General features: G+C 43.8%; 1 protein-coding gene across 3 annotated transcripts in view; it reads left to right on the forward strand.

The window, feature by feature from the left end:
* Positions 1-26871, forward strand: part of PDE7B (phosphodiesterase 7B) — a 223515-nt gene that overhangs the window by 90059 nt on the left and 106585 nt on the right. Inside the window, exons 3-4 of one of the 3 annotated variants that reach the window (XM_084827613.1) lie at positions 17681-17767; positions 25265-25522. The exons of 1 other annotated variant lie outside the window; for it this stretch is intronic. In XM_084827613.1, coding sequence (XP_084683739.1) covers positions 25285-25522 — 238 coding nt within the window. In that variant the 5' untranslated portion in view covers positions 17681-17767; positions 25265-25284. Of the gene's footprint in view, positions 1-17680; positions 17768-25261; positions 25523-26871 lie in introns of all 3 variants that reach the window. One more of the 3 variants, XM_084827612.1, reaches the window with a different exon arrangement.

Below are 26871 nucleotides of genomic sequence, written 5' to 3' on the forward strand. Positions count from 1 at the left end.
TGTTCCATTCATTGATAGAGAAGGAACTGCACAGTTCCTGATGTAAAACAAACGTACACTATTATTTCAGAACAAAAGTAGTTATGTGAGCAAGAACATATTCAAGATATGATTTGTTATTGTGTAATAAAGCAGAGGGGAGGACTTAACCAGCAGCATGTAAACCACCTGTTCAACATCTGTGATTCAAGTGGGAGAAGTGCATGTGCTAAACCTGCTATCCAAAGGAGAGGGCTGTTTGAGCCCTGCTGACAGCTCTTAATAGATTCTATCAAGTCCATTAAGTTGCCTGTGGTTGAAAGGGCCTTGAAGGAAGAAAGAAGTAGCTGCCAATGATATCTCACCTGATGCATAGCTTGCAAAAAATGTAAACAGATGCAAAGTGTACATGCCCACACCTGCTCTGCAAAACATCCCTCCACACAGTAGTAGCTGACAGATGTCTAGTAAAAAGTTCTCCAGTTGCAGTTGTTTACAAATTGGCAAAATTCCTGATTTATTGCCCCATATTCTTGACATCCTTCAATTTGAAGCTTTGTTCAACCAAAAGAGCTTGACACTATTCTAAAGCTGTGAAGGTGGATACAACATACAAGCCATAGTCATGCTGTAAAACTGAGTACTGGGGGTTTATTCCAATCTTGGTCTAATCTGATCTCCACTGCAGGCTTAGAGATGAGAAACCCTACATCAGAGCTGAGGAAGCTTTTTTCTACTGAAAGCCGCATTCCCTTGGGGAAAACCTTTCAGGGGCTGCATTAGGGTAGCCACTTTTGAATGGCCAAAAATGAGGAAATGCATCACACAAAAGGGGACAATAGAGGGAACTAATTTGCATAACATTTGCAATATGTTATTTGCAATATAATATGTATAGATGTAAATTTAGAAATAATTATTATAATTTAAATAGAAATACAGTCCATCCCACCATAGCGTGGAAGGCAGTGACACAGGTGACCTGTGTGCCTGCCTGTTCAGTCTGCTGCCCAGGTGCTGATGGTTGATGGGCAACTCTTCCTGTGGTTCTGTATTATTAAACCAGTTGTTGTTTATTTGGTCAGTCGCTTCCGACTCTTCGTGACTTCATGGACCAGCCCACGCCAGACCTTCCTGTTGGCCGTCGCCACGCCCAGCTCCCCCAAGGTCGAGTCCGTCACCTCCAGAATATCATCCATCCATCTTGCCCTTGGTCGGCCCCTCTTCCTTTTGCCTTCCACTTTCCCTAGCATCAGCATCTTCTCCAGGGTATCCTGTCTTCTCATTATGTGGCCAAAGGACTTCAGTTTTGCCTTTAACATCATTCCCTCCAGTGAGCAGTCTGGCTTTATTTCCTGGAGTATGGACTGGTTTGATCTTCTTGCAGTCCAAGGCACTCTCAGAATTTTCCTCCAGCACCACAGTTCAAAAGCATCTATCTTCCTTTGCTCAGCCTTCCTTATGGTCCAGCTCTCGCAGCCATAGGTTACTACAGGGAATACCATTGCTTGAACTATGCGGACCTTTGTTGTCAGTGTGATGTCTCTGCTCTTCACTATTTTAGCAACATTTGTCATTGCTGTCCTCCCAAGAAGTAAACATCTTCTGATTTCCTGGCTGCAGTCAGCGAGTGCAGTAATCTTTGCGCCTAGAAAGACAAAGTCTGTCACTGCCTCCACGTTTTCTCCCTCTATTTGCCAGTTATCAATCAAGCTGGTTGCCATAATCTTGGTTTTTTTGAGGTTTAACTGCAACCCAGCTTTTGCACTTTCTTCTTTCACCTTCGTCATGAGGTTCCTCAGCTCCTCCTCACTTTCAGCCATCAAAGTGGTGTCATCTGCATATCAGAGATTGTTAATGTTTCTTCCAGCAATTTTAACTCCAGCCTTGGCTTCATCAAGCCCAGCATGTCGCATGATGTGTTCTGCGTACAGGTTGAATAGGTAAGGTGAGAGTATACACCCCTGCCATACTCCTTTCCCAATCTTAAACCAATCCGTTGTTCTGTGGTCTGTTCTTACCGTTGCTACTTGGTTGTTATACAGATTTCTCAGGAGGCAGACAAGATTACTCAGTGTCCCCATACCACCAAGAACTTGCCACAGTTTGTTATGATCCACACAGTCAAAGGCTTTAGAATAGTCAATAAAACAGAAATAGATGTTTTTCTGAAACTCCCTGGCTTTCTCCATTATCCCGCGGATATTGGCAATTTGGTCTCTAGTTCCTCTGCCTTTTCTAAACCCAGCTTGTACATCTGGCAATTCTCGTTCCATGAATTGCTGCAGTCTACCTTGCAAGATCTTGAGCATTACCTTACTGGCATGTGAAATAAGTGCCACTGTTCGATAGTTTGAACATTTTTTGGTGCTTCCCTTTTTTGGTATGAGGATATAAGTTGATTTTTTCTAATCTCATGGCCATTCTTGTGTTTTCCAAATTTGTTGGCATATGGCATGCATCACCTTGACAGCATCATCTTGCAAGATTTTAAACAGTTCAGCTAGGATACCGTCATCTCCTGCTGCCTTGTTATTAGCAATGCTTCTTAAGGCCCATTCAACCTCACTCTTCAGGATGTCTGGCTCTAGCTCACTGACCACACCGTCAAATCTATCCCCGATATTATTATCCTTCCTATACAGATCTTCCGTATATTCTTGCCACCTTTTCTTGATCTCTTCTGCTTCTGTTAGGTCCTTGCCATCTTTGTTTTTGATCATACCCATTTTTGCCTGGAATTTACCTCCGATGTTTCTAATTTTCTGGAAAAGGTCTCTTGTCCTCCCTATTCTATTATCTTCTTCCACTTCCAGGCATTGCTTGTTTAAAAATAATTCCTTATCTCTTCTGGCTAACCTCTGGAATTTTGCATTTAATTGGGCATATCTCCCCCTATCACTGTTGCCTTTTGCTTTCCTTCTTTCTTGGGCTGCTTCCAGTGTCTCAGCAGACAGCCATCTTGCCTTCTTGGTTTTCTTTTTCTTTGGGATGTTTTTTGTTGCCGCCTCCTGAACAATGTTGCGAACTTCTGTCCATAGTTCTTCCAGGACCCTATCTACTAAATCTAGTCCCTTAAATCTATTCTTCACCTCCACTGCATATTCATTAGGAATAGTGAGCTCATATCTAACTGATCTGTGGGTCTTCCCTATGCTCTTTAGTCTGATTCTAAACTGTGCAATAAGAAGTTCGTGATCTGAACTACAATCAGCTCCAGGTCTTGTTTTTACCAACTGCATAGATGTCCGCCACCTTTGGCTACAAAGGATGTAGTCAATCTGATTTTGGTGTTGACCGTCTGGTGAAGTCCATGTATAAAGTCGTCTCTTAGGTTGTTGGAAGAGAGTGTTTGTTATGCACAGTGAGTTGTCTTGGCAAAATTCTATCAGCCTATGTCCTGCTTCATTTTGTTCTCCCAGACCTTGCTTGCCTGTAATTCCAGGTGTCGTTTGACTACCCACCTTAGCATTCCAGTCTCCTGTAATGAAAATAACATCTTTGTTTGGCGTACTATCCAGTAGGTGCTGCAGATCCTCATAGAACTGATCTACTTCTGCTTCTTCAGCATCTGTGGTTGGGGTGTATATTTGGATCACTGTGATGTTAAATGGCTTACCCTGAATTCAAATTGAGATCATTCTGTCATTTTTTGGATTGTATCCAAGCACTGCTTTAGCCACTTTATTATTAATTATGAAGGCTACTCCATTTCTTCTGTGGTCCTCTTGTCCACAGTAGTAGATCTGGTGGTCATTTGATGTGAAGTGGCCCATTCCAGTCCATTTCAGTTCACTGACACCCAAAATGTCTATATTTAATCTTGACATCTCCCCAATAACCACATCCAATTTGCCCTGGCTCATAGATCTTACATTCCAGGTTCCTATGGTGTGTTGATCTTTAGAACATCGGATTCGTCGTTCACCACCAGCACCATCGGCTGCTAGCCGTCCTTTCGGCTTTGAGCTAGCTGCGTCATCATATCTGGGGCTACATGAACTTATCCTCTGTTCTTCCCCAGTAGCATTTTGACCATCTTCTGACCTGGGAGTCCCATCTTCTGATGATATATCGACATATCTCTGGTTGTACTGATCCATTTAGTTTTCATGGCAAGAATACTGGGGTGGGTTGCCATTTCCTTCCCCAGGGATCGTATTTAGTCTGACCTCTCTGCCATGACCTTCCCATCTTGGGTGTCCCTTCACGGTTTAGCTCATGACGTCATTGAGGTGCTCAAGCTCCAGCACCACGACAAGGTAACGATCTCCTTTGCTGAAGATTAAACCAGACAGCCCTGCAAATTGAGGGCGGTCCTCTGGCAGCCCTTCAATTGGAGGACTGTCCTCTGTAAAAGAGGATATATGGCCACCCTAGTGCTGGCTACTTGGTCTCTCTTCAGTCACTCTGTCTGAGGAACAAAGTACACATTACACTGCATGGTGCATGTAGCAAAGCACAATGGTTCCATCTCCATTGCAAACGCCCTTTGGGGAGAGAGCATTTTGCATCAGAGTAGAGATGGGAGTGCCAGGTTCATTCCCTTTGAAATCCTGCACCCCACTGCTTTTGCTACTTGTGGGTTTCCCATGGGAGCTGGCTGGCTACTGTGTGAACAGAATGCTGGACTAGATGGATCTTTGGTCTGATCCAGCATGGCTGTTCTTATGTTCTTATTCCAGATCTATGTCTGCATGTAAAGATGAGTAGAGAATACTAGCATGTGTTAAAGCAACTGAGGAGATATTTCCAGGGGAAAGTGACCAGCAGGGGAATGGTTACCCCCCCCCCACACACACACTTTTCTGTTTCCATGCACCCTCTCCCACAAGTGCTTTACAATGGAGAAGAAATCAGGGTTTCATTACATGTAGTTTGATAAAGGCTATCATAGACATTAAGGCTATCAATGGCTACTAGTCATGATGGCTATAAATTATCTCCAGTATCAGAGGCAGTATGCCTAAGTATACCAGTTGCTGGGGAACATGGGCAGGAGGGTGCTATTGGACTCATATCTTACTTGCGGGCTTCCCATTGGGGAATTTAGTCGTCCTTTGGTCTGGTCCAGCAGGGTTCTTCTATCTTCTTACATTCTTATGAAGATGCTAAGGCTGCCAAATTATGAACCCAGGGGCTGCTTTTGTCTCTCTTAATACCTGTATAGCAAACAACTGGTGCACTTTCCCCCTATTAAAGTAATAAGAGAAGCTGCATCTCCAGAACTTTTCCTTAACACACAGCTATTGAAACTACAGGAACCCTTCCAGGAATAACATCAGAATTGCCTTGCTGGATCAGACCAAAAGTCCATCTTGCCCAACATTCCCTTCAAAAGTAGCTAGCTATCCACTCTTGACAGACTCACAAGCAGGACATTGTCAGGGTTGGATTGGAGCCCAGAGAGCCCCAAAGCAGTTCTGATTCTGAACAAGAGATAGAAACCGTGGGAGAGGAACCCACGCGCTGTTCAGAGGTGCCACCGGAGGGAGAGTCCCTCCCTGCTCACATTCCTGAGAGTGGTAGCGACCCTGGCAGGCAGGGGAAGGGACAATTGGAGCTTTGGGACGCTAGGCACCGGCGAAAGGACAAGTGGGAGATGGAGGGTGCCGAGAGGAGGCGCTCAGCCCACTTGGCACGACGTCAACAGCTGTGTCCCGATGCTCCACAGGAAAGGGGTGGACTTTCGCCTCCTAGCCCTTAAATTCAGAGGTTTCCCACCTCTGCCCTCCAAACGGAGATCAACTGATTCACTAAGGCTAGAAACCTCTGGTAGGCAGCTCACTTAAGTTTCCCTCATTAGGTTGATGCAATTAGCATCTGTAAGCGTCATTAGGTTGAATGGAAATAAAGCCTTGGAAAAGAGCCCTATCGTCTGCGTGTTGATTCTGGCTACTTGAGGATTTCAGAAGGCAGCAAGGGCATTCCTGACAGACATGATGAAGAGCGCTGTTCCCTGTTGTTTGTCCCCAGTATCTGGTAATCAGAAGAATGCTCCCTTTAAATATGGTGGTTCCATTTTTGGCTAGCTTAGCCAATAGCCATTGATAACCTATCCTCCATGAGTTTCTCAACACTTTTTTTTTAATGCCATCTATGTTAGTGGCTATCACCACTTTGTATGGCAGAGCTACACAACCCACAGGCCATGCACCCACCCAAGGCCTTAACAGACGCCCCCACGGGGCTAGACATCTCTCCATCCCCTCCCCCAACGATCTTGATACAGATGGCTTTTTTCCTGCCACTGCTACCAGCGAGGAAAGAGCAATTGTATCAGGATCACTGTGGAAGGGGTAGACGGCATGCCCTCCCCCAGAGATCTTGGTACAAATCACTCTTTCGTCACTGGTAGCACAGGCAGGAAAACAACAACCAGTGTACGCATCACTGGTGTGTGTGTGGGCATGGGTGTGCACACACATGTGATGCCGACCTCAGAGCCTGATGTATGAAAATGAATTCCCTAATATTTTTTGTTGTGCATAGGGTTCTCCCATGTCTAGTTCTATGAACAGGTAGCCTGAGGGTGGAGAGGGTTGCTCTGCTCTTTGCATCTTCTAAGCCAGCCTTAGAAGCATATGAATATATTGGTGCATGCTGAAAATACCATGGACTGATCAACACATGAGAACGTACTATACAGTGTAAACAAACAGAATTGGTAAAGACCATCAAAAGAAGAAGGTTACAATACCTTGGTCATATTATCCGAGGTGAAAAATACACCATAGTCCAACTCATTATACAAGGCGAAATGGATGGGAAAAGATCAATAGGAAGAAGACGAACATCATGGTTAAAGAATCCGAGGGAATGGTTCAGCTGTACTTCTATACAACTATTCAGAGTAGCAGCGTCAAAAACTAAAATAGCTGTAATGATAGCTAACCTCCAATAGGAAATGGCACTTTAAGAAGAAGAAGCCAGCCTTCCCCAACTGAATTCTGGGAGTTGTAGTCCAACATATCTGGAAGGCACCAGGTTGGGGGAGGCTTTTATAAACTATGTACACTGTGCTGTCCACCATGTATATCTTACCTATTCAGAGGTTTGTAGAAGTTTGTGTAAGAAGAAGCACAGGGGTACAGTTCTTTTATCTCTCAGATAAATCCTAACAGGTCTATCCATGGCAATGAGCTGTTGTTGTTGTTGTTGTTCAGTCGTTCAGTCGTGTCCGACTCTTCGTGACCCCATGGACCATAGCACGCCAGGCCTTCCTGTCCTGCGCTCTCTCCCGGAGCGTGCTCAAGTTCATATTCATTGCATCCGTGATGCTATCTAGCCATCTCATCCTCTGCCGTCCCCTTCTCCTTTTGCCTTCAGTCTTTCCCAGCATCAGGGTCTTTTCCAGGGAGTTTTCTCTTCGCATTAGGTGGCCAAAATATTGGAGCTTCATTATCTGTCCTTCCAATGAGCACTCAGGGTTGATTTCCTTTAGGATGGACTGATTTGACCTCCTTGCAGTCCAGGGGACTCGTAAGAGTCTTCTCCAGCACCACAGTTCGAAAGCATCAATTCTTCGGCGCTCAGCCTTCCTTATAGTCCAGCTCTCACAGCCATACGTTGCTACTGGGAAAACCATAGCTTTGATTAGACGGACCTTTGTCGGCAAGGTGATGTCTCTGCTTCTTACTATGCTGTCTAGGTTGGCCATAGCTTTCCTCCCAAGGAGCAAGCGTCTTTTAATTTCATGGCTACAGTCACCGTCTGCGGTGATCTTGGAGCCCAAGAAAGTAAAATCTGTCACTGCTTCCATTTCTTCCCCTTCTATATGCCAGGAAGTGATAGGGCCAGATGCCATGATCTTCGTTTTTTTAATGTTGAGTTTCAAACCAGCTTTTGCACTCTCCTCTTTCACCCTCAACAAGAGGCTCTTGAGATCCTCTTCGCTTTCTGCCATTAGGGTGGTATCGTCTGCATATCGGAGGTTGTTGATAATTCTCCCAGCAATCTTAATTCCGACCTCTGATTCATCCAACCCGGCATTTCTCATGATGTACTCTGCATATAAGTTAAATAAGCAGGGTGACAATATGCAGCCTTGTCGTACTCCTTTCCCAATTTTGAACCAATCGGTTGTTCCATGTCTGGTTCTTACTGTTGCTTCTTGACCCTCGTACAGGTTTCTCAGGAGACAGGTAAGGTGGTCTGGTACTCCCATCACTTTAAGAATTTGCCACAGTTTGTTGTGATCCACACAATCAAAGGCTTTAGCGTAGTCAATGAAGCAGAAATAGACATTTTTCTGGAATTCTCTTGCTTTCTCCATGATGCAGCGAATGTTGGCGATTTGATCTCTAGTTCCTCTGCCTCTTCTAAACCCAGCTTGTACTTCCGGTAGTTCTCGGTTCGCATACTGCTGAAGCCTAGCTTGTAGGATTTTGAGCATCACCTTGCTGGCATGTGAAATGAGCGCAATTGTGCGGTAGTTTGAACACTCTTTGGCGTTGCCCTTCTTTGGAATTGGAATGTAAACTGACCTTTTCCAGTCTTGTGGCCACTGTTGAGTGTTCCAGATTTGTTGACATATTGAATGCAGCACTTTAACAGCATCATCTTTTAGGATTTTAAATAGTTCGGCTGGAATACTGTCATCTCCGCTAGCTTTGTTGTTACTAATGCTTCCTAAGGCCCACTTGACTTCACTCTCTAGGATGTCCGGCTCAAGTTCAGTGACCGCACTATCATGGCTATCAGGGACATTCAGATCTTTCCTGTATAGTTCTTCTGTGTATTCTTGCCACCTCTTCTTAATCTCATCTGCTTCTGTTAGGTCCCTGCCTTCTTGGTCCTTTATCATGCCCGTCTTTGCACAAAACGTTCCCTTGAGATCTCCAATTTTCTTGAAGAGATCTCTAGTCTTTCCCATTCTGTTGTTTTCCTCGATTTCTTTGCATTGTTCATTTAAGAAGGCCTTCTTGTCTCTCCTTGCTATTCTCTGGAACTCTGCGTTCAGTTGGGTATATCTTCCCCTTTCTCCCTTGCTTTTCGCTTCCCTTCTTTCGTCAGCTACTTGTAAAGCCTCATCAGACAGCCACTTTGCTTTCTTGCATTTCTTTTTCTTTGGGATGGATTTCGTTGCTGCCTCCTGAACAATGTTACGGACCTCCGTCCATAGTTCCTCAGGCACTCTGTCTATCAGGTCTAATCCCTGAAATCTATTCCTCACCTCCACTGTATATTCATCAGGGATATGATTTAGGTCATACCTGAACGGTTTAGTGGTTTTCCCGACGTTCTTCAATTTAAGCCGAAATTTTGCAAGAAGCAGCTCATGATCTGAGCCACAGTCAGCTCCAGGTCTTGTTTTTACTGACTGTATGGAGCTTCTCCATCTTTGGCTGCAAAGGACATAATCAATCTGATTTCGATATTGACCATCTGGTGACGTCCATGTGTAGAGTCGCCTCTTGTGCTGTTGGAAAAGAGTGTTTGCTATGATCAGCATGTTCTCTTGGCAAAACTCTATTAGCTTTTGTCCTGCTTCATTTTGTACACCAAGGCCATGCCTGCCTGTTATCCCGGTGATTTCTTGACTTCCTACTTTAGCATTCCAATCCCCTATGATGAAGAGGACATCTTTGTTTGGTGTTAGTTCTAGAAGGTGTTGTAGGTCTTCATAGAACCGATCAACCTCAGCTTCTTCGGCCTCAGTGGTTGGGGCATAGACTTGAATTACTGTGATGTTGAATGGTTTGCCTTGGATTCGTACTGAGATCATTCTATCATTTTTAAGATTGTACCCCAGTACTGCTTTTCCCACCCTTTTGTTGACTATGAGTGCTACTCCATTTCTTCTAAGGGATTCTTGCCCACAATAGTAGATATGATGGTCACCTGAATTAAATTCGCCCATGCCTGTCCATTTGAGTTCGCTGATTCCCAAGATGTCGATGTTCAATCTTGCCATCTCATGTTTGACCACCTCCAGCTTACCTTGATTCATTGATCTGACATTCCAGGTTCCTAAACAATATTGTTCTTTACAGCATCGGATTTTCTTTTCACCACCAGACACATCCACAGCTGAGTGTCCTTTCGGCTTTGGCCCAGCCGCTTCACTCTTTCTGGCGCTACTTGGAAATACCCTCTGCTCTTCCCCAGTAGCATATTGGACACCTTCCGACCTGAGGGGCTCATCTTCCGGCGTCATATCTTTTAGCCTTGTGATACGTTCCATGGGGTTTTCTTGGCAAGAATACTGGAGTGGGTTGCCATTTCCTTCTCCAGTGGACCACATTTTGTCAGAACTCTCTGCCATGACCTTTCCGTCTTGGGTGGCCCTGCACGGCATAGCTTATGGCTTCACTGAGTTACGCAAGCCCCTTCGCCACAACAAGGCAGTGATCCATGAATGAGCTGTAGAAGCCCGAAAAGAAACCCTACGTTCATAAACAGCCCCTGCTACAAGGGAAAGCTGTCTCCATCAAGACCAAGCTTCCTAATTGGTTAGGAACAGTCAGAGACAAAGGGAAAACTTGATGGGCCTTTTCATCTGATCCAGTAACAAAATCCTTAAAGTTCTAACTATGCATTAAATCAACCTTCCCCAATCTGGTGCCCTCCAGATGTGCTGGGTCTGCAAACCCAACACATTTGGAAGGCACCACGTTGGGGAACTCTGTACTAAAGGGAGAAAGCAGTGGATGCACTCTTCCACCTCAGTGAATGCAATTCCCCAATTATTTAGAAAACTTCACCAGTAGGCATTGTATTTTCAGTGGGAGTTTTCATTGCAAGGAGGGCATCTGTGCTGCCTCATTCTGTTGTCAAAGGCAGAAACTATGATGAAGATATCATATCACAGGCGCATCACATCTCATTTCCAAGCAAACAGGCACACAAGTACCTCATTGCTCTCCTCTGGCTATTACAATATTCATGCCCCATTTACTCTTGCTGCAAAGTGGTTTCTAGGAAAGAATGTTAAACCAGAGTTCACACAGTGTGCCAAAATGCTAGAGGAAAACCGTTTGTCATCCTATATGAAACAAGAGCTCTTCTAGTTTATAAGTCAATCTCTTTATACACTCTTGTTGGGGCACAAAAATGGCAACTAAAAGGCATGATCTTACTTCATTGTTATTCAGGTATACAAATATAGGTACATTAGCAATAACCACCCTAAACTCTAGATTAGAGTAAAAGATGTTCTGGATTCACTCCTTCCCCATTTTCTAAGTCTACATTCTCCTTAGATTTATTTATGAACCTTTTTTTCCTTTCCTTTTCTTTTTTTGGCCTGCTTTTCCTTTTCAAATAGGATTCCAAATCAGCTAACAAAAATCCAAACTCAGTACATCCAGCTTGTAAAAACACAGTACTTAAAATATTATCATGTTGCATTTTCGCCCATTCTTCATGAGAAGTCCCAGTGGTACACTATAATGACCCTCGGGGCCCTTTTAAAAGCAGTTCATTTGAAAATATAGAAGTTCGGCGTGGTGGTGCAGGCAAGAGTATTCGAAAGACTACCTACTCCTTTATGAACTTGCCCAATATTGAATAAAAGCCCATTTCTGGGTATTCTTGCCTTCTGAGGCGAGGTGGATCACTACCAGGAGTAGGGCCTTCTCAGTGGTCGCAGCTTGGCTACGTGTTACTCCCTCTCTTATCTTACCTAGTGCCTAGTCTTTTAGGTGCTAGGTTAAAACTATCTTGATTTTCCCATCTTTTCATGGATTTTAGATAGGTGTTTAGTTGGCTCTTGAAAAGATAGCTACAGCCAAAATTGTTTTAATATATAACTGTTTTATTTTTTATTAATTTATATGTTGTAAGCCACCTTGGAAATATTTTATTGAAAGGAGGGGCACAAATGTTTTCAGTAAATAAATAACTGAATAGTCTGCATGGTAAAGCAGCATGTCAGTTCCCCCAAAGCAAACAGTATGCCTATGGAGCGCCCAAGATCATGGCTCCTTCTTGCAAACCATTTACACATAAATATCAGGCCCCATTTTATTTTATTTGTTTATTAAATTTATTAATCGTCCTTCTGGCTGGTCACCCAGCTACTCTGGGCAATGTACAACAATAAAAACAATTTATACAATAAAATTCAACATTAAAAACATCACATTTCTAACATTACCCTAGCCCACCCCAAATGCCCGCCTGAACAACCATGTTTTTAATGCATGGTGGAAGCTCATTAAAGAGGAGGCATGGCGGAGTTCCCTAGGGAAGGAGTTCCACAGAGTGGGGGCCACCACAGAGAAGGCCCTCTCCCTCATCATCACCAGCCTAGCTGTCCTGGCTGATGGGACAGAGAGAAGGCCATCCGAGGCTGATCTTGTTGAGCAGCCTATCTGGTGTTGCTGGAGGCACTCCTTGAGATAGGCTGGGCCAGAACCATATAGGGTTTTAAAGGTCAAAACCAACACCTTGAATTTGGCCCAGAAAACAACTGGTAGCCAGTGCAGCTCCTTCAGCACTGGAGTGATGTGATCTCGCTGGGGGCTGCCTTTAATCAGGCGAGCCACCGCGTTCTGTACCAGCTGCAGCTTCCGAACCATCTTCAAGGGTAACCCCATGTAGAGCAAATTACAGTAATCTAAACGAGAGGAGACCAGGGCATGTACTACTGATGGGAGCAGGTGGTCGGGAAGGTAGGGGCACAGCCGCCGTATCAGATGGAGTTGGTACAGCGCTGTCCGGCTCACAGCTGACACCTGAGCCTCCATGGACAGCTGGGAGACTAAGATGACCCCCTGCGGAGACTAAGCTGGGAGACTAAGATGACCAGCTGCGGACCTGGTCTTTCAAGGGTAACCGTACCCCATTCAACACCAAGTCAACAACCCCCAACTTCCTCTTGTCTCCCACCAAAAGTACCTCGGTCTTGTCAGGGTTCAGCTTCAGCTTGTTCCTCCACATCCAGCCACTCACTGTCTCCAGACATTTGGACAGGGATTCTACGGCCAGCCTTGGTGAAGATTTGAATGAGAGGTAGAGCTGCATGTCATCTGCATATTGATGACACCATACCCCAGACCTCCTGATGATAGCCCCCAGCTGCTTCACATAGATGTTAAATAGCATTGGGGAGAGGATGGAACCCTGTGGCACCCCTATCCAGAGCCCCTATCCATCCTTCAGGTAGAGTGCCGATTAAGGAAATTAGTAAATAAAAGATTAGAAATCAGGTCATCTCCTCACCACATAGGGTGGCCATCTATCTACTTTACAGGGGACAGTCCTCTATTTGAAGTTGTCCTCTATTAGAAGAGCTGACCAAAGTGTTTTTGAAGATAAAGAGCCATAAAGAGGGAAGGATCACAGGGGCCTTAAAGCTGCCCATGGCTCACCTGATCTCAGTCTTCCACAGTATAGTTAGAGGTATTTTATTTCTATTTAAATTATAGTAATTATTTTTACCCCTTCATGGATCACTGCCTTGTTGTGGCGAAGGGGCTTGCGTAACTCAGTGAAGCCATAAGCTATGCCGTGCAGGGCCACCCAAGACGGACAGGTCACGGCAGAGAGTTCTGACAAAATGTGGTCTGCTGGAGAAGGAAATGGCAACCCACTCCAGTATTCTTGCCAAGAAAACCCCATGGAACGTATCACAAGGCTAAAAGATATGACGCCGGAAGATGAGCCCCTCAGGTCGGAAGGTGTCCAATATACTACTGGGGAAGAGCAGAGGGAAGTTCCAAGTAGCGCCAGAAAGAGTGAAGCGGCTGGGCAAAAGCCGAAAGGACACTCAGCTGTGGATGTGTCTGGTGGTGAAAAGAAAATCCGATGCTGTAAAGAACAATATTGTTTAGGAACCTGGAATGTCAGATCAATGAATCAAGGTAAGCTGGAGGTGGTCAAACATGAGATGGCAAGACTGAACATCGACATCTTGGGAATCAGCGAACTAAAATGGACAGGCATGGGCGAATTTAATTCAGGTGACCATCATATCTACTACTGTGGGCAAGAATCCCTTAGAAGAAATGGAGTAGCACTCATAGTCAACAAAAGGGTGGGAAAAGCAGTACTGGGGTACAATCTTAAAAACGATAGAATGATCTCAGTACGAATCCAAGGCAAACCATTCAACATCACCGTAATTCAAGTCTATGCCCCAACCACTGATGCTGAAGAAGCTGAGGCTGATCGGTTCTATGAAGACCTACAACACCTTCTAGAACTAACACCAAACAAAGATGTCCTCTTCATCATAGGGGATTGGAATGCTAAAGTAGGAAGTCAAGAAATCACCGGGATAACAGGCAGGCATGGCCTTGATGTACAAAATGAAGCAGGACAAAAGCTAATAGAGTTTTGCCAAGAGAACACGCTGATCATAGCAAACACTCTTTTCCAACAGCACAAGAGACGACTCTACACATGGACATCACCAGATGGTCAATATCAAAATCAGATTGATTATGTCCTTTGCAGCCAAAGATGGAGAAGCTCTATACAGTCAGTAAAAACAAGACCTGGAGCTGACTGTGGCTCAGATCATGAGCTGCTTGTTGAAAAATTTTGGCTTAAATTGAAGAATGTAGGGAAAACCACTAAACCATTCAGGTATGACCTAAATCATATCCCTTATGAATATACAGTGGAGGTGATGAATAGATTTCAGGGATTAGACCTGATAGACAGAATGCCTGAGGAACTATGGACGGAGGTCCGTAACATTGTTCAGGAGGCAGCAACGAAATCCATCCCAAAGAAAAAGAAGTGCAAGAAAGCCAAGTGGCTGTCTGATGAAGCTTTACAAGTAGCTGACGAAAGAAGGGAAGCGAAAAGCAAGGGAGAGAGGGGAAGATATACCCAACTGAATGCAGAGTTCCAGAGAATAGCAAGGAGAGACAAGAAGGCCTTCTTAAATGAACAATGCAAAGACATTGAGGAAAACAACAGAATGGGAAAGACTAGAGATCTCTTCAAAAAAATTGGAGATCTCAAGGGAACGTTTGTGCAAAGACGGGCATGATAACGGACAAGGAAGGCAGGAACCTAACAGAAGCAGATGAGATTAAGAAGAGGTGGCAAGAATACACAGAAGAACTATACAGGAAAGATCTTAATGTCCCTGTTAGCCATGATAGTGCGGTCACTGAACTTGAGCCGGACATCCTAGAGAGTGAAGTCAAGTGGGCCTTAGGAAGCATTAGTAACAACAAAGCTAGCGGAGATGACAGTATTCCAGCTGAGCTATTTAAAATCCTAAAAGATGATGCTGTTAAAGTGCTGCATTCAATATGCCAACAAATTTGGAACACTCAACAATGGCCGCAAGAGTGGAAAAGGTCAGTTTACATTCCAATTCCAAAGAAGGGCAACGCCAAAGAGTGTTCAAACTACCGCACAATTGCACTCATTTCACATGCCAGCAAGGTGATGCTCAAAATCCTACAAGCTAGGCTTCAGCACTATGCGAACCGAGAACTACCGGAAGTACAAGCGGGGTTTCGAAGAGGCAGAGGAACTAGAGATCAAATCGCCAACTTTCGCTGGATCATGGAGAAAGCAAGAGAACTCCAGAAAAATGTCTATTTCTGCTTCATTGACTACACTAAAGCCTTTGATTGTGTGGATCACAACAAACTGTGGCAAATTCTGAAAGTGATGGGAGTACCAGACCACCTTACCTGTCTCCTGAGAAACCTGTACGAGGGTCAAGAAGCAACAGTAAGAACCAGACATGGAACAACCGAGTGGTTCAAAATTGGGAAAGGAGTACAACAAGGCTGCATATTGTCGCCCTGCTTATTTAACTTATATGTAGAGTACATCATGAGAAACGCCGGGTTGGATGAATCACAGGTCGGAATTAAGATTGCTGGGAGAATTATCAACAACCTCCGATATGCAGACGATACCACCCTAATGGCAGAAAGCGAAGAGGATCTCAAGAGCCTCTTGTTGAGGGTGAAAGAGGAGAGTGCAAAAGCTGGTTTGAAACTCAACATTAAAAAAACGAAGATCATGGCATCTGGCCCTATCACTTCCTGGCATATAGAAGGGGAAGAAATGGAAGCAGTGACAGATTTTACTTTCTTGGGCTCCAAGATCACCGCAGACGGTGACTGTAGCCATGAAATTAAAAGACGCTTGCTCCTTGGGAGGAAAGCTATGGCCAACCTAGACAGCATAGTAAGAAGCAGAGACATCACCTTGCCGACAAAGGTCCGTCTAATCAAAGCTATGGTTTTCCCAGTAGCAACGTATGGCTGTGAGAGCTGGAATATAAGGAAGGCTGAGCGCCGAAGAATTGATGCTTTCGAACTGTGGTGCTGGAGAAGACTCTTACGAGTCCCCTGGACTGCAAGGAGGTCAAATCAGTCCATCCTAAAGGAAATCAACCCTGAGTGCTCATTGGAAGGACAGATAATGAAGCTGAAGCTCCAATATTTTGGCCACCTAATGCGAAGAGAAAACTCTCTGGAAAAGACCCTGATGCTGGGAAAGAATGAAGGCAAAAGGAGAAGGGGACGGCAGAGGATGAGATGGCTAGATAGTATCACTGATGCAATGAATATGAACTTGAGCACAGTCCGGGAGAGAATGCAGGACAGGAAGGCCTGGCGTGCTATGGTCCATGGGGTCATGAAGAGTTGGACACGACTGAACGACTGAACAACAACAACAATTATTTCTAAATGTGCTAATATAAATTAGCATATGCAAATGTTATGTAAATCTGTGTCCTCTTTTTTGATGATGCCTGAGATGCCACATAAAAGTACTCTTCTTTTCCTCAAATATTAAAACAATTATTATTCAGCACAGTTTACCAGAAATCTTTCTGAAGTGGGGAAAAAGTCATCCCCTGATAAAAGATCTGGAGTGCCAGGTTTGGGTAGGCTTCTCTCAGATGGGACTTCCAAATCTGAGGGCCCAAAATAGAGAAGCCCCCACCTTCACAGATTGAGTACTCTTAACAAATGGAATGCAAACCAGGGGCTAAAAAATAATGGATGCAAACAATTATGAGGAAAAGCAATTTAATACCAGGAAAAAAAACTGACCTTCTTAAAGGATATTGAACAAACTGCCAGAAAATATTGTTGAACCCTCATCTTCTCAACATATTTTCTATTACATTACATGGTATTATAATTATATTACATTAATTTATATTATCATCTTTCCTCTTCCTCCAAAGTATTCTTCTGAGCCCTATGTCCTTACAGCATGAACTTACCATTTTACAATGAGACCCAGGAGCTTCCCAACACTGGAGTGATACTGACTAGTGTTGGGAATTAAAATATAAAAATTGGTCTTCCCCTTGTTCTGTTTATTTAGGCCACAACAGCTGAATACTAATGACATCTTTGGGGAAAACTGAATTGGACGTTTGGGTATCATTTAAGTTCTTGAAACAGGAGAAGGAGGTTATCTCTGGAAAATGGATATCTGGACTGTGGGTATCAAAACTGATTGGAGAGGAGGGAAGAAGGATCTTTTACAGCTTTTGTGGGACCTGACTTGTTTGCTGTGGGATTGCTGTTGGAGGCAGTAGGCCAAGACAGCGGAGAGCCAAAAGGACAGTTCTGTGCCAACTGAAATCCTTTCAAAGAGAATGGATGAGAGAGACAGAAACTACAATGAAAATCAGTGCATTGGGTTAATGATGGCCCTGTATGCGGCAGCAGACTGGCAAAATACACAGTTAGGGTGACCGTATGTCCCACTTTACAGAGGACAGTTTTCTATTAAAAGGTATCCTCTCTTTGTATAGGGCAGCTCCAGTTTAAAGATGCAGCCCCTGGTCAGCAGACTGAACAGGCACACGGGTCACCTAGTCAGTCTTCTCCACTATGGTGAGGTGTGTTGTATTTCTATTTAAGTTATAGTAATCACTTCTAAATTTGTATCAGCATATATAAATTAGCATATGCAAATATTGTACTAAACTGTGTCCCATTTTCTTTTTCTTCTTTTTCTGTGATGTGTAAGGGACCACCCTATATACAGGAGACATTTCTTTTATCATCAGGCACACAGCGATGCTGATCTTGCTCTGTAGATTATCTTGCTGTGTAGATTAAAAGTGAAATACAAATATATAAAACATTCTTCAGGTTTAGCAGTTGTGAAACACGAGCAACAAAAATAGCTACTCATTCCCTTTCTTCATTTTATCACCTTTCTTCCTCACATTATCACCAGTCTCTCTTTAATTTTTGTATCTTGGTGTGAGCTACTGCAGAAATCCTTGCACAGCCAATAGCTGTTCACCTCAGTTAGTTAGGAATCAAATGGTGGTGGTAGTGTTCAGATAACTCTAGCCCTATTCACACATTCTGAAGACATGTAAGGGCTCAAAGTGGAGAAGCCAAACTATCCTATGCCCCTCTCCCAAACGCTGTCTGGGGGGCATAGGATTGCTCCCTCCATTGTTGTCTGAATAGGACTACAGAGAACAGGCATTGTTCACCAGCCCCACTCCCAACATCCCAGTGCATCCCAGGCCCCTCCCCTCCATTCCCTACCCTCCCTGCATTGAGCAGAAAGGTTTGCCCAGTGACCCTACTTACATTCAGTTGAACGCAAGTAGTAACTCTGGGCTATCAGGGACCCTGATAAAACAGGATCCCCAGTCGCATTCAACTGAACACAAGTAGAACCCCAGGGAAGGAAGGAGCAGGGCCCAGTGCACACAGGGACATTGCAGGTGGGGCCAACATGCACAGTCCCATCCCCGCTTGGGGCCCTTGCATATTCTTCAGAATGCATGAATAGGGCTTTTGATAATTTCACAACTACAGAAGTGTCTTCTCATTCATTCCAGGTTCTCCTTAGCATGGGCTTGGGAGAGGAATTCAGCATAGCAGAGGTTCTTCTCAAGAGTGGCCGATATACATACAGCAAGGCTGGATACTTCTATGCTTTTTTGTTCTGTTTTTTAATTTGAACTATCATTTCTAGTGGCATTTGCTAGGTGGAGTGAAAAGATGCAACCTACCTATTAGCTAACCAGCCATTTTGATCAAGCTGCCCATCTAATAGAGGAAGAGATCTTTAATAGGATCCACTTTTACATTATTTCATCCCTAGGAAGATAAAAGCACTGATTTTAGACCTGTCATATTTTAAAATAAAATAAAGCAACACTTTGCTTTCGGTCCAATGCCTGTTCTCTGTAGTCCTATTCAGACAACAGTGGAGGGCACAATCCTATGCCTCGCTTCAGGCAATGGGGGGGTGGGGGGAAATAAGATAGCTCAGTTTCTTGGCTCCAAGATTGGAGACAGGAAAGCACCTCCGCCTCCTCCCCTTGTTGCCAGTGCAGAGAGAACTGCGCCAGCTACCCCTCTGCGCTTGGAAAATGGAGTGCAGAAATGGGGAAAAGGGGGCGTTCCCAGGAGCGGGGGGGGGAGACCGGGGTGGCTGCGATATGAAGTATCCTATGGCTGCCCAAGGCTCCTTCCCTCCCCCTCCAAGGTGACCCCGCTGGGTGGGCGAAATTGCCTGTCTAGCAGAAATGCAGGGCAGCTGGAGTGCACAGGCGAAGATGGCCCATCCTGCACTGGATACACAGCAGCCTCCGAGTTCAGAGGCTGTTGGCAATCCACAGAGGATTGTGCCCTTAGTGTCTAATCAATGCCAGGAAGGTGGAACAGGACCATACTGCCACCCTCAAACTTCTGTACGTTGATTGTAAGCATGTAGACTCTGTCCAGAAGATCCAAACGGTTCATGGGCAGTAGGTAGTTTGCATGCTCTGCATGTTGTTCTTGACTGTAACCCTGACATGGCCTCCTCTGCTGAAAGTTCATCCCACCATCACCTAGACCCCAACTAGGGGTACTGTCATTGATCCACATCCTTTGTGTGAAGAAAATTAATCCTTAATCGGCCATATCCTATTTTTGCCCATCTAACCCTCTGCCCTTTCTGTACCTCTTACCTAGGGATGGGGGAGAATTTCTCCCCGAAACTTCGGGGGGCTGAGTGCCAACGTGTTCGGCCCCCCAAAGTAGTTTCGGGGAGAAATTCTCCGCAACCCCCCGCCCCCCGCACCCCCCCCCGGGACGGGGCTTACCTTTCCCGAATGTCCCTCCCGGCGGCGGGTCCCGGCGGCGGTTCGTCAGGTCTTCGACAGGGGCAGAGGCAGCAGCCGGTTTTTCGACCGGCTGCTGCCGCCGCCATTCCAATAAAAGTAAAAAAAAAAAAACGCCCCTGTGATAGGCTACGTGACGATTAACGTAGCCTATCACGGCTAGATTTGCAAAGTCAGCCGTGATAGGCTACGTAAATCGTCACGTAGCCTATCACGGGTGACTTTAAAAAAAAAAAAAGCGCGTACGGCTAATGGCGGCCCCCATAGGGAGCCGCCATTCACGTTCCTTATTTGGTTGCTGTAGTCTACGTAAATCTTTACGTAGACTACAGCGACCAAATAAGGAACGCGAATGGCAGCTCCCTATGGGGGCCACCATTTGCGTACGCGTTTTTTTTTTTTATTAAAGTCACCCATGATAGGCTACGTGACGATTAACATAGCCTATCACGGCTGACTTTGCAGATCTAGCTGCGATAGGCTACGTTAATCGTCACGTAGCCTATCACGGGGGCGTTTTTTTTTTTTTAACTTTTTATTTCGCGGCCGGGCGAGGCGAGGCGCCTCCTCCCCGGCCTGAATTTCAGCCGGGCGAGGTGGGAAGCCTCCCCCCCCGGCCTGAACTTCGGGGGGAGCAGCGAAGTGTCTCCCCCCACCGCGAAGCAAACTGCGAGACCAGGTAAGTGGCTTTCGTGCGCTCCTACTCTTACCACAGCCACAGAAGTATCTCATCCTCACACCCAACATCAAAAAAGATTGTTTCCATTCCTGGGGAGCTGGTCATATTAGGAAACAGCTGGCATTGCTGATTTGACTGTTATTCGTCAGGGACTCTAATCACATGACGGTTCAGCCCACCTATACTGGCTTCCAGTTCCAGGTCATGTGACATGCTATCATGCACAGATCAGCTTTTGCCATATAACTGCAGATTTTTTAAAAAAAAACTCAGGCCTTGGGCAGGAGATGAAAGAGTCTTCCCCATCCCCACATAATCCATATCAGAGTTCCAGCCATATTGGGTGGGTCCAGCCAGAAAGTGAGGCAAGTCTGGTCAATACCAGATGGTTGACGTTTAGTACACCAAGGCAAAAGTAGCATGGTTGCAACTCCATCAGAGCTCAGCCAGCCTGGGAGTTTCCAGAAAGAAAGTCCTGAGAGCGCTGCCAATGCTATCAAATATTTTAAAAAGTAGTTGAACTTCCACTGATCTGGGACATAACATGCTTGGCAACATGCGTTTTATGAATGGATCAGTGCATCTGTGCAATGCTACAGAATATGATTGTTTTCTTTCTTCATAACCCCTTTGTTCTAAAGGTCAGGATATCCTGGTGCTAACCACTACTGGAAATAATATCATTACAACAACAGTGGTGTTATACTTAAGAACATCACTCTTCATGCCATTAAAGTGCTTACTATAAGAGTATATTCAAGAAGTAATCTAATAACAGAGCACATTGGAAAACATTTGAGAAACTCTTAATAATACAACCATCTTCTGTCTGAGGTGGGAACACTAAGGTTGCTTGGACAGTGGAAGTATCATGCTGTTCCTTCTGATGATTTTGGCATCAGCAAGATAAACTTGTATGTTCTGTTTTTTAAAACCTGAGGATGTTAAAATTCAATCCACTCTGTTTTTCCTCTTTCGTCTATGAATGAAGATCCTGTTTATCTGCACATGTATTTTTCTGTCTAGAAAAAAAAGACAATATGCTTAATTTTAGCCTGGGAGGGAAATAAAAATTAAACCATGGGATGGTGAAATTAAAATCAAAGTTAATGAATCTCATGATTTTATTTGTAATAAAACTGTACTCTAAAAGAGGCAGAAGTGCTTAAAGGCTAGAGAGTGAGAGGGCTTTTTTCCCCAGAGTGCTAAAAGCAGTTTGTAAAAGTTTTGCCTTTATTAAGCAGGGTTTATAGGCTTTTGTATGGTTTTAAAACCTACAAATCTGTCTGACTGGAAGTGACAGTGAACAAAAGCAAGGTGTTTGTACAGTTCTACAGAAACTGTAGCATGCTATGCCTCTTTCAAAGTACTTTCAACACACTTAAAACTTGTTTTCTGTGTCTAGCCTAACTTGCGTGAGAGCTCAGATAATTGGCTCACTAGCCATCATGCAAACTTATTAGCTATTTGACAATGAAATCCTCTTCATGTTTACTCAGAAGTAAATATCACTGTGTTCAATAGGGCTTTTCCCTTACTGAGTTTCAGATTGTAGCCTTACTAAGGCATTAGTATCCCAGCCTTCCTCAAACGAGCTCAGGGTAGTTTACATGGGTTTATCTTATTTTATTCCCACAACAACTCTGTGAAGTAGTGAAGACTGAGAGATAGTTATTTGCCTACAGCAGCCTTCCCCAACCCTGGACCCTGCAGATGTGTTGGACTACAACTAGGAATTCTGGAGAAAATTGAGATGGACTAAAATGAGCTTGGATTTATAAGAATCTGACCTGCCGAATCTGCTGCAGAGCGACCCCCCTCAGGGCGTGTGGAGTCCATGGACTTTTGGATGTTTTTTTTTACTTTCCTGAAATGTACTCATATTTATCCGTAAGAAAATGCACAAGTTTCTGCTAAGGAAAAGTTAAATAGAATGGGGGACAATACGCTAAATGTTACGTAGTAAGATAAATTATGCAAATTGTTATGAAACCTCTTATTATAATTATTTGTGTATTTTTCTGTGTGATGAAAAAACAAATTTTGCATCCATCTGTGAGCGGACGACAGAACAAAAGGCACCTGACAATCCGCAAAACACAGACGGAGCGGAGTTTACACAGTCCATACATCCCTAACTTCAACTCACATCATTGCTGCCGTTCCCAACAGCTATGCTGGCTGGGAATGATGGAGTTGCAGTTCTACATATCTGGAGGGCACTAGGTTGGAGAAATATGGTCCAAGGCCAACCAATGAGCTTGATCACTGAGCAGGGATTGAACCTCGGTGCAAGTCTCAATCCACCGTGCCAGCCTTTCCCAGCAACTGCTAGGGAGTTGATACGGAATCTGTGCTGTCTCTGCACTACAGAAATGATGTCGCTGTAGAGTAGATCAGTAAGGAGAGAAGAGCAACGAAATGCCCATTCCAGACAGAGCTATTCATGAAGCTATAAGTCCCGCTGATGTTTGTGATGGCTGATTTAATCTCTATTGATTTAAATGGAATTTAACCATAGCTAACCTTTCTTAGACTGGTACTAAAGTGTTCCTACAGATATAGTTTATAATTTAATATTTTATTTTGGGGGGGGGGAATCTATTTATTTAAAACTTTGGCCATCTCCCTTTAAATAAAACATGTCCAGGGCATGGACAATTCAGTTTAAAGCCCAACAACAAAACAATGTAATCATTTGTAAACTGCTCTGAGGGCCATATGGCAGAAAGGTGACTTAGAAGCTCTAGAATAAACAAAAGTGTATCCTGTGTTTCTTACAAACTAATAGAGTCCTGTGGCACCTTGCAGACTAACAATTTATGCCACAGTAAAAATTTAACATGGATTAAAGCAGGGGTGGGCAGAAAGTGGATCTCCAGATATTCTGGACCTCACTCCCAACATTCCTGGCCATTGCCCATGCTAGCAGGGGCTTCTGGGAGTTGAAGTCACAAACATCTGGAGATCTTCCTTCTGCCCACAACTGGATTAGAGCCCACTTCTTGTGTCCCAATACACTTCTTAGTCTTTGAAATTCCATAGGACTGTTGCCTGTTTCACTTCTTTTGTTTGCTTTGGTAGGTTAACAGAGCTACTCTGTTAACCTACCAAAGTAAATAAAGTAAATGAAGACAAATGATGAAATTAACAAAAATGAATTATTTAAGAATGATAAAGCCCTTTATACACTAAAATGTAATCAATTACATCCATTAATAAAAACATTAGTCGCTCTGGAATTGCCTCCCTTCATAGGCACCTGGCTGTTAGCAAAAACATTTGAAATGAACGGAACTCCATTTCTATTGATGACACAAGTGTCCACACAGAGCAGTGAGAAAGAAGGTTCTGGTTTTGCCTTTGAAGGTGAATAATGAGGACCCTTTTAGTTCTTTGTCTAATCTACTAGCCCACCCAATGGATGTGTTCACATGAACTTGCTGCTTCACTCAGGTGGAGTTCTATACAGTACCCGTCTTTTTATGCTGTTTAAATGAGCTCATAATGGAACTGAAAAAGAGCGAAATTTCAAAGGCTTGTTTTTTATTTACCAGTCAACCAAGGTACCATCTCCCTCCCTCCCTCTCTCTCTCTCTCCCTTTCACACACACACACGCACAATCGTTTTTCTTTTAAAAACTGGAATTTTACATTCAAAACAAATCCAAGCAGTTTGTCAGATATTACGCCACCTCTGAATCTTACTGCTTCCCTGATTCATTTCATTCACAGTTCATTCTGGAATGTGAATCAGTGTTATTTCCTGTCCAGCTGAAGGGCAGCTGAGGTTACAAAGTGGCTTGATTAATAGTCTGAGCTCCAGATTTGCTGAGATTGAAAACCAAACAACTGGGAAGAGGAAAGAGGGGGTTGGGACGCTTATTTAATTGGATTGCTTTGCACATAAATTCAAACACGGCCTTCTTAATATCTTCATCAGAAGGCAGTCATTAGCTGAGCAGGAAAATGGCCTTAAGGACTAAGCCAGTCAGAGTGAGGTAAATTTCAGCTGGCTTTGGTGGGCTGCTCAAGGTATCTTCCCACCTCCCATAAATAAATAAATAAATAAATACAGGGCATAGCTTGGCAAGAAGCTTTCGTGTTAGAGCCAGCAGCTGTTCACATCATAGTGTCTAATTATCACAGAACTGGTAAATAAAAATGTTCCTGTGGCTGTAATTGCCAGTACTTTTCATTTGGCTGGTGGTCTTCGCCAACAAAGGAGTGAAGGGTGGGGAAGCAAAAGAAATGAAATATATTCCCAGTTTGTTTGTTTTTTCTTCTTCTTCTGGTTCCAGCTGTAGGCTGAGATTAATCAAGGACAGTTCACTCGAAACCTGAGAGAGGGGGAGGTAAAGGGAAGAGGGAGAACATTTGCATTTATCTGGGAAGGAACAGTTTCTGAACGCTCACGGCTGGGAAACTTTGAAAAGTACATTTCTCCATGGAGTTTTTCGATTCAACTTTAGGAGTAATGAGGCTGCTGTGAGCTTAGAGAAACTTTCTCTGTAGGCTGGGACAACGGTGTATGGTGTTTCTATTCTTCCTGGAGTCTAAGGAGTTTTCCTCTCCAGCAGTAGCAGCAGCCGCTTTGAGGATGCCAGTCCTGAATGGGCTTTTCAACGTCTCGGACATGGGTAGGCGGTGGGGAACTGAGGAAGATCTGATGTCCCTGTCCATGGGCAGCCTGCCCTTCTGTCAGCAAGGGATCCTAGCCTGGGAGTTGCCCAAGATGTTCAGAATGGTAAAGCTCCTTTGGAAATCAAAAAGTGAGCTGCGGGGGACGAAGCAGAGAGGAGTTCTGGCAAGCGACAGTGGTCCAGATGCTTTATCAGGTAAATTTAAAATCTGTAATTTGTGCAGGTGCATTTCTAATAGGCTTGAGAAAAATCAAAGCAGACAAGCTGTATATTTAATCATGTATCGTCTGAACCAATGAAGTATGTATATGTAGTACATTACCCCAAATGTGGCAAAGTATTTTTAGGTGATTAAGAGCATCAGGGTTGTGAGATGTAGGACCAATTTACTTATATAATTTGAAACAGCATTCCAGAGTCTACCTCCCTAACTGCAGTCAGCCATGAAAAATCAAACTCTTTTGCATGCATCATTAAGGCTGCAATCCTACATCCACTTTCCTGGGAGTAAACCCCGTTGAAGTCAAAGAGACTTTCTTCTGAGCAGACATGTATTGTGCGGTTAATTAACATGCTAAGAAGGAATCTTCTACATTTGGGATAGTGTATTCAGAGTCACCAAGAATGGCTTCTCCTGACCTCCATATACCCAAAATCCTCTGGGCATTCAGAGACATAGTCTTGGTGACTATTCCCAAGCTTTCAAAATCTGAGTCTTCTCCAGACCAAGCCTCAATATGTTCTAGAAGCGAAGAAGGGAATGAGTGGGGCAAAACATCAGAGGGAGTTAGGAGTGCTTAATTTTGCCAGGAGTGTATCCAAAATATCTTTATTACTTGTTCATAAATGTTTTGGCTGTCCTGAGCCTAAGAGGATAGGGTAGGGGCAAAAGTCAAAATAAACAGCTTGGATTTTGGTATTAAAATCATTTTTTTAAGTGGTTTGGGTGCTTGGGCACTTCTGAAGATGTTACCTTTAGTGCTACTGCATTTTTGCAAACATGTTAAATGCATGTATTTTTTTCCAGTGCACATTTCCAGTCAAATATGCAGGCCAAGTAAATTCTTTTAAAAATGTCAATTAAAACAAGATAACAATGCATTTGTACAATACTTAGCATTACTAAGTATTGTAGATGCTATTTAGTGTATTTATAAATAAAAGATTCAAAGAACTCGAAAAGACAAATTTACCTGTGTCATTGAGGCATTGTATTCATACTGACAGTTGCTGAGATCTTAATTTCATCCACATTTTCAGATGGTATGAAACTATCAACACCGATGTATTTCTATTTGCATAAAGGTCAGTAAAGTCAATAAGATACCACTGGGGAAAAACCCAGTCATTTTCAGACCTCTCTTCTGTGTTCCTTATCTTCAAAATAGGACAGTAACATTGGTTTTGAGATATCATTCTTGTCTTGATTATTTGTATTTATGCTCTATGTAGTTTGTTTGGATAAGGACTATATCTAAAGTTTGGTTGCATGGGGGATATCCAATATGTAAAAACACTCTGTATTGAATATTTGGTCTACTGAC

Source organism: Heloderma suspectum, chromosome 1, assembly GCF_057233095.1.
Source record: "Heloderma suspectum isolate Gila_16-S chromosome 1, 16-S_ref, whole genome shotgun sequence".
Taxonomy (NCBI): Eukaryota; Metazoa; Chordata; class Lepidosauria; order Squamata; family Helodermatidae; genus Heloderma; species Heloderma suspectum.